This window comes from Sparus aurata, chromosome 13 (genome assembly GCF_900880675.1).
Source record: "Sparus aurata chromosome 13, fSpaAur1.1, whole genome shotgun sequence".
NCBI lineage: Eukaryota > Metazoa > Chordata > Actinopteri > Spariformes > Sparidae > Sparus > Sparus aurata.
This window is the reverse complement of record NC_044199.1, coordinates 33,931,215-33,946,232: the sequence shown is the minus strand read 5'-3', so window position 1 is coordinate 33,946,232 and position 15,018 is coordinate 33,931,215. Positions and strand designations below refer to the sequence as shown.

Genomic DNA, 15,018 nt, shown 5'->3' with positions numbered 1-15,018 from the left:
CATTTATGTACATGAAGTAAAGATAGTCTCTAACATCTCCACAGTCACAATAAAATACAAGTCAACCTCTGAACGTCTTACATTTGAAAGTGAAGGCTTTTAAGGCTTTACTTCCAAAGGGATCAAGTTGAGCATTACCAACGTATTTTAACTGAAATGTGGAGGTTATAATGTCCCTTGAAGTTTAACATATCTGGCGTTGATTGTTCAAAGGAGTAAAAACCGAGTATAAACCCAATACTTAAATTTAAATACGAGATCTGAGCCACTTGAGGTCGCCATTATTTATTTATTTATGTTATATTTATTTATTTATTTATTTCGGACGCGCGATGAATCTTGGGATATGTGAGACCACGAAGTGTGGTAGCGGTGCACACTCGAAAAACAGGTAAAAGGAGTGCGCATTTGTGGGGTGCATTATGAGAACACTTTGAATTGGGACACCCTTCGCCGCGGAATAGTGATGTAATCGCACTTCAAATGCGCACTCGAAGTGTGCAGACCCTGAATTGAGACACAGCTACGTTTTTTCTGTGTTTTTCGGTAAGTTTTGGGAGAAAGATGGCCAAAGAAAGCCCAAGGAAACGCCCGGCAGACTTAGAAGTATCAAAACTACTGGAGTTTGACGCCGACTCCACAATATGCATCAGTGACTCGTCCTCAGAAGACGAAGACCTTCTTCATCCTGAGGCACACGACAGCAGCGACTCCAAATATTGTCCTCCATCACCGCAAAGGTATGGAATGTTTCGTAAATGTTGTATTTATAGATTTATTCTATCTAGGTAAAGCACATTTTGGCTTATGATGTAAAAATATGACACAATTAAGCGTCAAGTGATGATAAGACATACAATAGCACAGTGGGGTCAAACTGATCCAGTAAAGGGTCTCTGTGGCTGCAGGTTTTCATTCCAACAAAGCAAGAGCACATGCTTGGTTGGAATGAAAACCTGCAGCCACAGTGGCCCTTTACTGGATCCCTTTGACACCACTGCAATAGCACATTCAGAGCAGGCTGGTCCATAGAGACAGAGAAGGTTGCTCTTCCTCTATTTTTGAGAGGCAAGAGGAAGATCAAAATATTTTTAAGAAAGAATAACTGGCTGAAATAAGGCATTAATAAGGCAGCTATCCGGTCTCATCCTGGACTGCGATGACTCTGAGCAGCATGTGAATTACGATATAATATATTTCTCGCATTTCCCCTGATGATCTGAATAAGTCGCTAAATTTGTCGCTGGTCGCTTTTTAGAAATAAAGTCGCTAAGAGGGTCTGAAAAGTCGCTAAATCTTGCGAGAAAGTCGCCAAGTTGCCAACACCAGGGGAGGACGGAGGGCTTCTGTCCTCAAGGGACGGCTCTCCCTCCATTCACTCAATGCATTTAGTTTTGTGTGTGCGTGTTTATTTCCCCAGTACAGTGTGTGTTTCTTTTTATCCTGTTTCTGAGTTTCCTGTGTTTACATGTTATTGCAATGTCATGAATGAATATATTTGTTTTTCTTTTGCATTTGAAAAGGAGGTCCACACCAATAAAAAGCAAGGAGGAAGACGGATGGCGGATTAAAGATGAGGAGGAAGACGGATGGCATAATATAGATGAGGAGGACATTGATCCTGATCCTCTGAGGTTCAGACCATCCAGGACCCCTGGACCAACGTTTGACACCACCAGAGCGTAGTCTCACATAGACCTGTTCCGACTTTTTTCTCTGCGTCTGTTGTGAATAGACTCATTCAAAACACAAATGCCAATGCTGCCAAACGCAAGCAGGCTGGAAAGTCCTTCAAATGGGAAGTTCTCACAGTAAAGGACTTCTACATATTTTTATCGATTATCCTCTTCACTGGCCTGGTGACGGTGCACCATAGGTCAGATTATTGGAAGAAGACGTGGCCATATAACTTCCCCTTCCCCAGTGAAAAAATGTCAAGGAATCGATTTGAAGCAATTTTGTGGTCACTTCATCTCAGTGATCCTAACGAAGACGAAGAAAATGACAAAAAAAGGACACCCCTGAGTATGACAGACTTTTCAAAATAAAGCCTCTCTATTCAGAGATGGTGAATGCCTGCAAATCCTTTTTCCACCCTTATCAGAATCTGTCCATCGACGAACGTACGGTCGGCAGCAAAGCCCGTATCAGCATTAAACAATATATGAAGGCCAAACCAACCAAATGGGGTTACAAAGTGTTTGTCTTAGCTGATTCCTCAACAGGCTACACATGCAATTTCTTTGTGTACAAGGGCAAATCAGAGACCAGCTCAGGCCGAAGTTTGAGTTATTCCTCAATGATGGATCTTCTGCCGTTTTCTGTACTCGGGAGTGGATATAAGTTGTACACCGACAACTTTTACACGAGCCCCGCTCTCTTCACAGATTTACATAAAAAAAACATTAGCTGTTGTGGGACAATAAGAACCAAACAAAGTGGGTTCCCACAAACCCAGAACAATGACCTACCAAAAACGGCTGAGAGGGGGGATCTACGCTGGATCAGGGACGGCAAACTCTTGTTTGTCAAATGGATGGACTCAAGACAGGTCTCAATGTGCTCCACCCTTCATAAGGCATACAATAATCAAACAGTCAAAAGAAAGGTAAAGGAGGCTGGTGCATGGATAAACAAAGCCATACCTGTTCCAGACTGTATTGTCGACTACAATCAGCATATGGGAGGTGTGGATTTATCCGATGCACTGATCAGCTTTTACAGTGTCCGCCACAAAACGATGAAGTGGTACAAGACTTTTTTTTTCACTTTGTGGACATTGCTGTTGTTAACAGCTATCTTTTGCACAAGGAGCTGGTCAAACTCAGACATGACCCCTCCATGACAAAGCCCCTGACGCACAAGACTTTTCAGGAGAAGTTGGCTAAAGAACTGCTGGAACTGGCTGAAAGCTCAGCACCAGCTGAAGAAGCACCAGAATCCCCACCTCCCACTCCTAACACCTGCATGCCTGTATTCTACAGTAACGATGGTTCTAGGACCAGGAAGCATTGCAAGAGATGCCAAGATGCTGGACAAGCCAGAATAAAAACAGCAGTGTATGTAGGAAGTTTAACGTTCCTCTCTGCCTCACATCCACCAAAAACTGCTTTCAGCTTTGGCATGATGGACCCTAGTACACTAGATCCGTGTTTTTCAACCCTGTTCCTCGGGGAACACTGTCCTGCATGTTTTAGATGTTTCCTGCTCAAACACACCTGATTAGAATGAATGTCTCCTCGTCAGGCTGCTGCAGAGCTTGATGATTGGCCGATAATTTCAATCAGGTGTGTTGGAGCAGGAAACATCTAAAACATGCAGGACAGTGTTCCCCGAGGAACAGGGTTGAAAAACACTGCACCAGACACTATGACACTCCTGATGTAAATAATAGTGTAAATAGTTATAATAATACTTTTTGTGTGCTGTGTGTTATAGTTCACATTTACACAATAGTACACAAGTTCTTGCTTTGGACTTTTATGAAAACTATATTATTTTACTGTTACAGAAATGTTTGCATTGTGATACAAGTAAATCTGGTCCATTTGGATTCAAGATGCAATTGCTTTGTGTGATCATTTTGGACACTTCGCCTCAGATATCTGTGCTAAAACCTCTCTAATTTTGTTCTGCTGCACTTGATCAAAATCAACCTTTGCAGAGACAATGTTAACATATTGTACTATAATTTGAGCTTTGGCAGCAATATTTCTAAGGAATACACACCCTGAAAGTGCTTTTATTTTAGGCGAGACTAAAAGTTATTGAATTTTTGCTGTGTGCCATCTTCATTTACTATTCACCAGTAACACATATACTGATAATTACCCATCTCAACAAATCCTCAAAGTGTTCCCTTTCCCATGACACCAAAAGTATTCAAATAAACCTTGTGGTTGCAGAGATGTACTCATTTTATCATGGATATGCAATTTTCGAGCAGAGGCCTAGAAAATTGGCTTTGGGCTTTTCTCAAACATCATTTAATCACTTCTATTCAAAGTGTAGAATCGCTGAAGCTGCCAAAGAGCCCCAAATAAACCTTCACCACAGATTAACACAATTATTTCTTCCTGTTCCGACTCACAGTGCTTAAGGAATTAGATGAGTGAGGCATAAATGCATTAAAATGTATTCCTTAACATCTTATTTTAGTTGTTGTCCACTGAGCAGAATAAACTTCTTTTCAGCGTTGTTTACTCATGATGTCTGAGTGACTTCTGTACAGGGTTCAAAAGTTTGTTGAGAGCAGGAAGAGAAACTGGAAATGTTCTTCTGTGATACCGCTATACTTCTACAACACATTTCCTCCTTTTCATCAAGAAGAAGTCGAAACAGGTTAAAACAACAAATAGACAAATAACAGACAAATTAAGTGATAAAACATTCACAATAAAATCAGTGTTAAAGGAAATGTAATAAATAGAGAAGAATCACCACAAACTGAGCATTGTTTCGTTTCTGCAAACAACAGTTACATTTCATTTATGCATTTCAAATGTTCCTCATCAACATCAGCTGGCGTTCATGTCAGTAGGCGGGGGGAACAGTGGTGCCATGACAGCCAGGCGAGACGTCTCACGAGCATGAGACCACCGTTTGAAACAGCATCTCAACATTAAGCATGAAACCATTGAATAGTTTTAACATCAGGACATTTCCCTACCGTGTTAGTGACAACCAAAGAGGACATTTTATTCAACATTTGTAAGCCTGAAAACATTTTCCAGGCAAGACAACTATCAAGCGAGAGACCACTGCTCAAGATAACGTTCCAACATTTGTAAGCATGAATCCAATGTATATTTTTAAGGCGACATCAGGACATTTCCCTGAGCAAAAACCTTTAATGCCTGACAGCTCGAAAAGGAGACCAACAAGCGAGAGACCACTGTTCAAGACGGAGTTTTAGCCTTTGTAAGTATGAAACCACTGGATGTTTCCAATAAGGTGGGACATTTTCCAGCCTTGTACCAGGTATTTTAAGCCAAAACATGATGTTTTCACAACTCTAACCAAGTGTTTTTTGATCTCATAAGCAGTTGTTCCATTCAGTTAACTGTATCGCCAGTTAAAGGGATATTCCGGTGTAAGTTTAATCCATGGTCTAAATCACCGTGAGACTCCCTCTCGAGAGATCAAGTTAGCAGACCGCTAATTTACGGAGTTTTATCAACCTCAGAAACGACCGCACGACAACAATACACTGCAGTAAATGGATCCAAATATAAACCGCCACCAAAAAGCCACAAATAATGCTCAGAACAGCACCAAACTTCAGCAACAGTACAAATAGGGTCTCAGCACATAGTCCGGGGCATCTAACCTCCGCTAGCTTAGCTGGATTTCTGTTGTGAAGCTAAAAACAGATTTCAACTCTCCTCCATCAGCTTCCGGGTCGGGGAAGTCCCGACGCGACGATTACCGAGTGCGGTTAGAAATGCTCAATTCCGTTCTTTTCCCTGTCCGCTCTCGATAATAACTGTTATAAACTGGCAGGTAAGACACATATGAACTTTGATTGCTTTTCCATGGAGTCATAATCATACATTTTCATCCATGAGCCGCGGAACTCTACTGCACTCGGTAATCGACTCGTCGGGACTTCCCGTCAACAGGAAGCTGCTGCAGAAGAGTGGTACATTTAGTCAGCTTTTCAGTAGAAATCCAGCTAAGCTAGCGGAGGTTAGATGCCCCGGACTATGTGCTGAGACCCTATTTGTACTGTTGCTGAAGTTTGGTGCTGTTCTGAGCATTATTTGTGGCTTTTTGGTGGCGGTTTATATTTGGATCCATTTACTGCAGTGTATTGTTGTCGTGCGGTCGTTTCTGAGGTTGATAAAACTCCGTAAATTAGCGGTCTGCTAACTTGATCTCTCGAGAGGGAGTCTAACACAGTTTCACAGTGATTTAGACCATGGATTAAACTTACACCGGAATATCCCTTTAATGTTCCATAAAGGAGTCATTATGTTGAGTCCCTCCTGGTTCCTCAGCTCTCTCCAGTGGTGAGGGATAGTTGGGCCACAGTATCTGAACTATCTGTTCAGCATGTGGGTATTCATCAATCTGGTTATGAGCTACAATTAAACGTTCTGCTCTTTCACAGTACTTGAGGTTCTGTCTCAGTCGGTAGGAATCGAAGTTCAGCACCTAAAACAGAAAAAGAGAAGAAGAAGATGAAGAGCAGAACAGCTGCAGGGTCTCTGAATGAAAGATGTTAGCAGCCACGCTAAATGCTAACTGAGATTGTCATTGTTAGATAACCGTGTGAGGTATCTGGACGCCGACACATTCAGAGCTATAAGTTAACTGTGACCAGTTGTTTCTCGTCTCTTTCGTGAGTTAAGGAATGTTGGGTTGACAGGAGTCCCGGAGTCATCGTTCAGCTGTGTGAATGTTCAAGGTTAGCTAGAAGACGAGGCCACTTCAGGGTGCTGAACTGAGTTTGACCCTCATGCCAGATGGTTGGAGATTTCTTAACGTAGACATTTCCATAGAATGACAGAGACACCATTTGGTCAATTTTAGGGTACAAGACCGGAGGAGTGACAGCAGCAGAGTTAGGTCATTTATAGATGAGGAACTATTCCAGGGTGAGCGGAGGCAGACGCATGATGTGGCCGTCTGTGAAGAGAAGAGTGAGCAGTGGAGGTACCTGTCTGTCCACATGCAGGGCGACAGCGACCTGATCCCAGACACAAAACCTGAGACGAGGCGCCACCTCCTCCACCGTCCATGCTGCCCCAGGTCTCCGGACCAACCTGTATCTGAAGAAGCAACGGAGATGAAGAAAAGTAAACTGAATCACAGACTGGAGATGTTATCTCCCCCTCCTGGCAGTGAGAGTAATTACACAAACACTGTTGACATGTTTATGACACTATTATGAGTACATTGTCACTACAGAGACAACCGAATTATTTCAAAGTTTACAGGAAGTGATGTCATGACATTGGTTCTCTTGTTCTTTCTCAAGAGGACATTTTAAACGTATTTCTCACTTGTGTGTCCCACACATGGACTCAGGCCTCCAGATGAAGCAGCCATCTCTGTAGGAGCAGACAGAGTTTGGATCATCAGTCAGCAGAGGACGGTCTGACAACAGCTCATTACTAACTGGACTGTGGACCAGCACCACGTACATCACTTTCTTTTTGTACAGGATGGTCTTGAAGACCCGCATGACGGGCTGAGCGCCGGAGCAAAACTGGAACAGTAAAAGAGGTTTTAGTGGAAGAGTCCTCACAAATACATTCATCAAGCTCCCTGTTAATGTCACAAAACAACACACTGTTGGTTTTCACCAGTTTTCACAATTAGATGACAAATTCTGACTAGTGTGACCTGGATGTTTTGTTCCTGGAGACGTGGAAAGTGGAATGAATTCTAATGAAGCAACAGTTTTCACGGTTGAAGACTTTTTAGAAGCTGATCACAAATACCTTTTATTTATGCAATCCTTTCATGTCACTTCCCACATCCAGATGAGACAGTTAACACAAAGATACCAGTGGAAAACAGTGGATTTACTCTGATACACACTTCACTCAGCTGATCGATCAGCTGACAAAAGTTAACTTCTCTCTCAGCTCTTTCTCAGCCCTCAGTACCTGCTGGCTGTAGGCCTCCAGCACCTCCTCCAAGGGGAAGGTGAAGCGGTACGAGCCCAGCCTGGAGCGCTCAGAGAAGGCCGGGGAGGTGGCAAACTTCTCCAGGAAGCTCTGCTGCATCTGGACCTGCTCCTGCGTCCGGTCGGGGTAGGTCGTCTCCAGGAGCCTCCTCTCAGCTGATGTGATGTCATCAGGCTTCACAGCCAGACTCCACCACACCAGAGAGCCTCCATGTGGGTTCTTGAAGCCGTTGTCCCTCCAGATTCCACATAATCCATCTCTGTCTGTGTCGTGTTTCAGATGAGTCACATGAAACTCTGGCCGGGGACACGCATTGTCGAAGTCATTTGGGAGGTATATGTTCCTCAAGTCTCGAGCTTCCTCTCTCAAGTCATTCAGCCTCAAGTGTCGACTTTCAAACACATGTTGATCAAACCCTCTCCTGTTGCTTTGTGTGTTCATGATCAGATGTTGGTTAAAAAGACAGATTAAAAGTCCTCTCCTGCACTTAACAATCTGCTCACTGTCCTCTGCTTTCAAGAGGAGTGTGTTCTCTGATCTCGCACAGCAGTTGAGCATGTGACCACATGATAAACCACACCCACTTCATGTTTTACTTTGGCGGGCCTTCCGCCTGAGATGACAGAAGTGCAGCAGCGGGCCAAAGGTTCGCTTTCACATGTCAGTCTCTGTGGTTTCCTTTTCTTTCTCTACTTCAGTGTCTCACTTTGACAGCACATTCAGACCATGTGTGCTGTCATCATGGAGGCACCGTCACATAATGTTACACTGTAGATATCAGATGGTGAAGTTCATCACCTAAACAAACAGACACATATGAGTTTACAACAACAGCTGTTTTATCTTCATGTCTTTTCCTATCTTGGTCTCATGTTTTTCTTGCTATTTATCTTAAATTATGTAATATGTACACTTTTGTCATATTTAAATGCATTTTATTTCATCTACGCACAAGTAACTTGGTAAAATGATGAAAATGTAATGTACAATGTTACTGAAGCCACCAAAACAATACAGTAATGTGAAATACTTCAAGATAAAATATAAGATAATATAAGATACAGTGCCAATAGTTAAGTTTGGTATCTGTATCTGTGTATCTGTAAATGATTATTATTATTATTATCATTATCATTATCATTATTATTATTGTTGTTGTTGTTGTTGTTTTTTCTGTCCCATAAGTCTTCTGTCGTTTTTGATAAATGGGTCATAGTATGCCAATTATTCTTTTTCTTTCTTTCTTTCTTTCTTTCTTTCTTTCTTTCTTTCTTTCTTTCTTTCTTTCTCTATGTTCCCTGAAAAGCAAACTTAGTGCTTCATTTATTGACCCGTTTATATATTAATGCATTGATATTAATGTGTATATTTATGGTTATTGTAGTGTTTCTGTTCATGTTGTTTTTTATTGAGTGTTCTTGCTTTTATTTATCATGAATCACTGTTGTTGTTCTTGGAGGAAGACCTTTATTGTGAAGGATGTTTTGGCCGGAAGTCGCCTGATACCGGTGAAGTGGATCGAGTCCACCGCCCAGTCCGACAAAAAACCACCAAACTAACAGGAAAGAAACAGAAATAAAGTCTGTCAGTGACGTGAAAGTGAACGGAACAACCGTGGAGAAGTTTCACACTCAGTTTAAAAACTGTTTAACGGGTTTAAGGCGACATTTGACGGTATTTTACAGCGAACGTTAGCTAACTATGTGTAGTTAACTCCCTGAGTAGCCTGAGAAGCTAACCCGAGCTAACAGGATTAGCTCTGAACGAGCACACGTCGGTTATTTAAATGTCTGTGAAGCGGAGCACCTGGTCGAGCCAACCTGGAGAGCGGTAAAGGTGAGTGTGTCGCGTCATATCTGCTCCTGTTCGAAGCTAACTGTTAGCATAAAACTGTATGGAGAGTTCGGATAGGTCCAGGAGATTAACTAACGTCACCAGACTGCTGCACCTGGAAAGGTAACACATGGGTGATCTACAGGGAGAACAGCACGCCGAACTCCATTTATAATTCTGGGAATTTTAGAGTTCACAGGCATTTTAGGAGAGATGAATGCTGACTTGTACACAACTCATGTCTTTTAAAGTTATCCACTAATTGGCTTACATATAATGTATGTATTAGAACTGCTTATAGTAAATTGATTACATTTATGAAAGTTGATCATTATCATAAGTTGTTACTGTATAAATTGAATTCTAATGGAATGGTGATTAAAAAAGGTTTTTAGAGTGTATATCTAGTTTTATGTCTGTCAGGAATGCAACTGTAACTGTTAAATTATAATAAAGGGAAAAGAAGAAAAGGGCTTAAAGAGATGATGACAGACAAACATAACACTAAAGTCTGTCACTGGTTCCCTTCACTCTAAACTCGAGAGGACCTGCCAGGTGAGAAATCACACTGTAATAATTTAAAGTTAGAATTAAGTTACAGTGACAGCAGTTCCTCTCAGGTGAAGAATCACATAGCTGGTCGATATTCAGTAATAAAAGATATCTATAGTGTTCCAAGCTGAATAAACAGTGCATTGATTAGTCAGAAAAAGTACAGACTAATGTTTATAATTATGAGCTTTAATCACACCGACACCGCTATTGAAACTGTTCTAATGAATCCCGCTGCTCCAGCGTTCTGTCAGCTGTGTCGTAGAGATCCAACATGTGATCTTGACTTCCTCCGTCCTCCTCTGCTGTTTTTATCCAGGATGCTCCAGGGGCCGTACGGCAGCCTGGACCGGGACCGGCCCCTCATCCGGCTCCCTTTCACCAGCTTCGCTGTGGGGACGGTTCTGCTCCCTCTGACGGGCCTCATCGCCTGCCTCTTCATCTCACTCGTGTACCACTTCGAGGACGCAACATTCACACACTGTCATGTAAGTCGTCACAAATGTTGGTTCTAAACCACGACGTCGGTTTGTTTGTGCCAATACCAATCATTAGTAATCAGTGAGACCAATAACTGATATTTGGAGCTGATAAGCATTTGTAGTAAAAATTGAAGTCTTAATGTCAAAATTTAGAACAACCAGTACACTCTATTTAGGTTCTGTTCGTAAGTACAGTTTTGAAGTACATTATTCTAGTATTTCTATTTTCTGCTACTTTATATTCTCCTCCAGTGCATTTATTTGATAACTAGATAGGTAGATAGATAGATAGATAGATAGATAGATAGATAGATAAGTTAAGCCAAAGTGGAGCATCTTTAAATGTTTTTATTTTTTCAGAAAAATGCTGAATATCGGCCTCAGTAATCGGTCCATCCCTTGTTTTCAGCTCTTTGCTGGAAGTTTAAGTCCTCATTTCTCCGTCTGTTTCTGTTTTTATTATCACCACAACTTTAACACCTCACACAACAGGAAACACTTAAATAACTACAACAACAAACATATTTCACGGTGAGTTTCCACTCAGAGTCTGTTTTTACAAAGTATCTGAACTTCTACTGGAGGAAACAACATGAGGACTGTTGACTCCTCTGCGAGGATGTTGGTTTTCAATAAATGTACATTTCAGCTTCAAGGAAAAACTTACTACAGAATTTTGCTTGTGAAAGACTTTGTTGTTCATTTAATGTCGTCGGTTTTGTTTTTCAGCAAGTCAACAATGACTGACATGTGGCTTCAGCGAGTTGTTTGTAGATCCAAAGCTTTCTTCTATTTCACAGTCTTGTTGGAGGTGACGTGAACTAGAATGTGAGACTGATGAAATAATTTAGAGGAGAGAACATCAGACTCTACACAAGAAGAGGACAAACGTTGAAATACTTGAATTATTTCTGTTTGTTGTTCGAGAAGGGGAAACAGACGTCTGTGTTTTTGTTTGTGTTCAACCAGGTCTCAAACTACCTCCCGTCCATCAGCGCCGCCATCAGCCGCGTGCCGGAGCGTTACATCTGGCGCTGCTGCATTGGCTTACACTCCGCGCCGCGCTACCTGGTGGCCATCGCCTACTTTAACTTCTACTGGGGCCGCTTCACCAACAGGCTGCCGGAGCTGGTGCTGAGCGGTCTGGCTCTCCTCTGCAGCCTCGCTGAAAACACCGGCCTGCTGCTGCTCACATACGTGTCGTCCACCGAAACCTACAGTGAGTTCAACGGCCAGTCAGAGACGAGCTGACCGACGTCTCCCATCTTAAACGAGTGTTAACAAGCTGTTTGTCCCTGCAGATCTTCATAAGAACGGTTTCATCGTGTTCATAGCGAGCTCGCTGCTGCACATGCTCATTACCTGCAGGCTGTGGCAGGTGATCAGGAGACACTACGTGAACCCAGAGGTGAAAAAAACAAACAGAGCTTCATCCTTTCTCTCAGCTGTGTGTCTGTTACTTGTGTAATTAACCAGTAGGTCATTAAAAACATATAATAACACAAACATCCCTCACAGATGTTTGACACAGTAGAGCTGGAGCTTGTTCTTTTACACAGATACGTGAGAACGTGACCTGAATACTTTATTATTCTTTATCTCTTCATACGTGATCTGTTGGACGACTCGTCGACACACAAACCTGCTGAGATGTTCTCAGATGAACTGCAGCTGCTGTTGTCAGTGTCGACCTGCAGGGGGCGCTGCACCACAAAACATCAACACAGAGCAGGTTTCTAATCCAGGGTTTCAAGGAGTTTGCAGAGGTGCTTGAGGAGGTTGTGGTTCCTGTAGGAGGCCATCAGTGTCCTTGAAGTCTTCCTTCAGGAGGATTTAAGGATTATTTAGTAAGTTTAGTTGTGGTGGTTCAAGGACTGCGTGTAAAGGAGACATTAGTTGACCTTAAAAAGTTTTGTGGGTCCTTGAAGAGATTCAAGATGTGCTTGAGCACATTCTAGAGGTTCCTTAGAAGGTTCCAGGGGAGACATAAGCTTAATGGTCCTGGAGAATTTCAGGATCTTTCAGCGGAGGTTCTTGTGGTGGATCAGGGAACGCTTTGAAGATGTTCTTGCAGTTCTTCAGGAGGATCAGGTGGTCCTTTAGGAGGTTTTGGGGTCGTCGGAAGTACTCGAGGAGGCAATAATTGACCTTTTTAAAAGATTTTGTGGTCCTTGAATGGATCATGGACTACTTGGAGACAGCTCAGTAATTCCTCTATAGGTTCCAGGCGTGCTTGATGAGAGATTCTACGGGTTCAGCGAGAGGATCCTGTGGTCCTGGAGGTTTGGGGGTGTTTATGGGGTTCTAAAAGTACTCAAGGAGGAATTAGCTGACTCTAAAAAGGTTTTGGGAACCTTGAAGACTTTATAGAAGTGCTTGAGCACATTCTAGGGGTTCTTTTGGAGATTCAAACTTGCTTCATGGACTAATATCCTTTGTAAGGGGTAGTAGTGGTTGTAAGCTCCTTGAGGAGGATTTTATAGTTTTTCAGGAGGTTATAGAGTCTGGAAGGTTTCAGGAGGTCATTGAAGACATGAATTGTGTCCCAATGAGGTTGTAAAGTTTATTGAGGATGTTGAATTGATATTCCAGAAGGTGCTTGTGGTAGTTTGAAGAGGTTCAAGGAGTTCCAGATAAAGATCATGAGGTGGTAAAGATGTGTTCGTTATTTAAATTAAGTTAAATGCGTCAGCAGGTCATTAAAACTGTCGATCGCTGCTCTTTCGGTGAGTTTTCAGATGTTAATCTGCACTCCGGCTCTCCCTGACGAGCAGGAAATACATGAATAAGTTCCAAATTTAACTTGTGTCTGAACTTTATTTTGGTGCTTCCCTGTTTCAGTATCAGCAGAGCAAATGTGTCACTGAGTGACGGCAGCAGTTTAACCACAGTTCTGCATGGCCTCTTTCATCATGTGACTGCTGAGCTTCCAGGAAAAGAGAACCGCCTCTTATTAATATTTTATTATCTCAGGGTTCCCGCACATAAATTGAAAATGGAAATGAATCGTTAGTTGCAGCTCTGAACTGTTGATGGATTTACTGAAAACATATGTCAAGTAAAAAGCTGATCATCAGTTTCTGAACATCTATATTTCTCTCTTCTGTGTTAGTTTTCTGTAATTCAAACATTTGAATGCTCTGTCTGTTTGTCCGTCTCAGGAAATGACATCATATCGTTGGAAGGTGCGTCTCTTCCTGTTTAACGTCAGCTGTTGTCTGGCTGCTGCTTATTTCTTCAGACGCCACAACAAATACTGTGAGGCGGGAGGTGAGTGTCCGAGTCCACGTCTCTGTGTCACACCACCACTCTCCTCTGTATTCACTTCCTGTCTCTCCGTCCTTCAGTTTACACCTTGTTCGCCTTCTTCGAATACCTGGTGGTCTTCTCCAACATGGCCTTCCACATGACTGCCTTCTGGGACTTCGGGAGCAAAGAGGTGATGGTGGCGACGCCTCCTGAGGACAAACGATACTGAGCAGCAACTTCACCTGTTGACCCTTTAAAAAGGCGAAAAGAGGCCAGGAGACTGGTTCCAACTCTGCCACATACGTGCACACATGAAGGCCTCATGCAGCCTCGTTAACATTACATGAGAACTGACGCTGAAGCCTGATGATCATTCCAACAACACCTGTGACCTGCTCGTCATGTTTGGACCGACGGCCTCGTCAGAGAGTTTACACGGTTTTAAATGGTGGAGATGTACCGATAATTAGTGCCGAACCGATAGCAGTGCATTAAAAAATATATTATTATTGTTTTATATAGTATTGAGCTGCTGGGAAGTAGCAGGACCATGTTTCTAAAGAATATATTATTTGGCATCAGATCGGTGCAAAGACTGATTTTAAGTGTCGGAGGCATTTCTCAAACTGCTTGTCTGTTTTAGAACAACCCAAAAAATAGTTTTTAAACTCGGTTTCAGCAGAGATGGAGCAACATGTTCCATCCATACTTGTTGAGAACAAGTTTGTCTCCAAAAAGCTTTTAAAGAATAAATAAACTATGTCTCAAAAACATTGTTGTGTGATGTTGTCTGACCGTCGGCAGCCTTTATTTTCCCTCATCAAGGGAGGTGAAATCTGAAACATATCGAGCTTCAGAGATCCTCTATTAAAGCAGGATCTCTGACTCTGCTGGTGTTTTTGTTCTCTCCACCTACTCGTGCTCGTCCACACGGAAACAAAACACTTCAAAGACGACACAGCTAGCTCACCGTTACTGAGCTGCTGGAGGAAACTCTGCTGGGAATTCCTTAAAACTTTCCATTTCAGCGCCGCTCAGCCTGCGTCACAGGATCTGTGAGCCCGTCCCACACACCAGTATTATTCTTTCAGAGATCCTTTATTGATTTGTTTGTGAATAGGGTTCACTCTGGACAGACTCAAGAAACCGAACTCTGTAACAAAGTGAATTTCTCTTGTTGTTTATTGTTGAATCGCTGCAGCTGTTTGTTGTTTTTATTTTTGATGGATATTATTTTAAGCCTTCAGCTCGAGTTGATGTAAAAT

The 15,018-nt window shown here is 42.4% G+C and overlaps 2 protein-coding genes across 2 annotated transcripts; one reads left to right on the top strand and one right to left on the bottom strand.

Moving 5' to 3' along the window:
• Window positions 1–5,839: 5,839 nt before the first annotated feature.
• LOC115594499 (uncharacterized) lies at window positions 5,840–8,173 on the bottom strand. The gene is made up of 4 exons (XM_030438604.1): window positions 7,617–8,173; window positions 7,008–7,213; window positions 6,662–6,773; window positions 5,840–6,156 (listed from the first exon to the last, which is right to left on the bottom strand). The coding sequence occupies exons 1-4, from the start codon at window positions 8,076–8,078 to the stop codon at window positions 5,950–5,952; spliced, it is 987 nt and encodes a 328-aa protein (XP_030294464.1). The 5' UTR covers window positions 8,079–8,173; the 3' UTR covers window positions 5,840–5,949.
• A 933-nt stretch (window positions 8,174–9,106) lies between these two features.
• pgap2 (post-GPI attachment to proteins 2) lies at window positions 9,107–14,526 on the top strand. Its single transcript, XM_030438346.1, has 6 exons — window positions 9,107–9,473; window positions 10,342–10,510; window positions 11,474–11,723; window positions 11,806–11,912; window positions 13,666–13,774; window positions 13,852–14,526. The coding sequence occupies exons 2-6, from the start codon at window positions 10,343–10,345 to the stop codon at window positions 13,980–13,982; spliced, it is 765 nt and encodes a 254-aa protein (XP_030294206.1). The 5' UTR covers window positions 9,107–9,473; window position 10,342; the 3' UTR covers window positions 13,983–14,526.
• The last annotated feature ends 492 nt before the right edge of the window (window positions 14,527–15,018 follow it).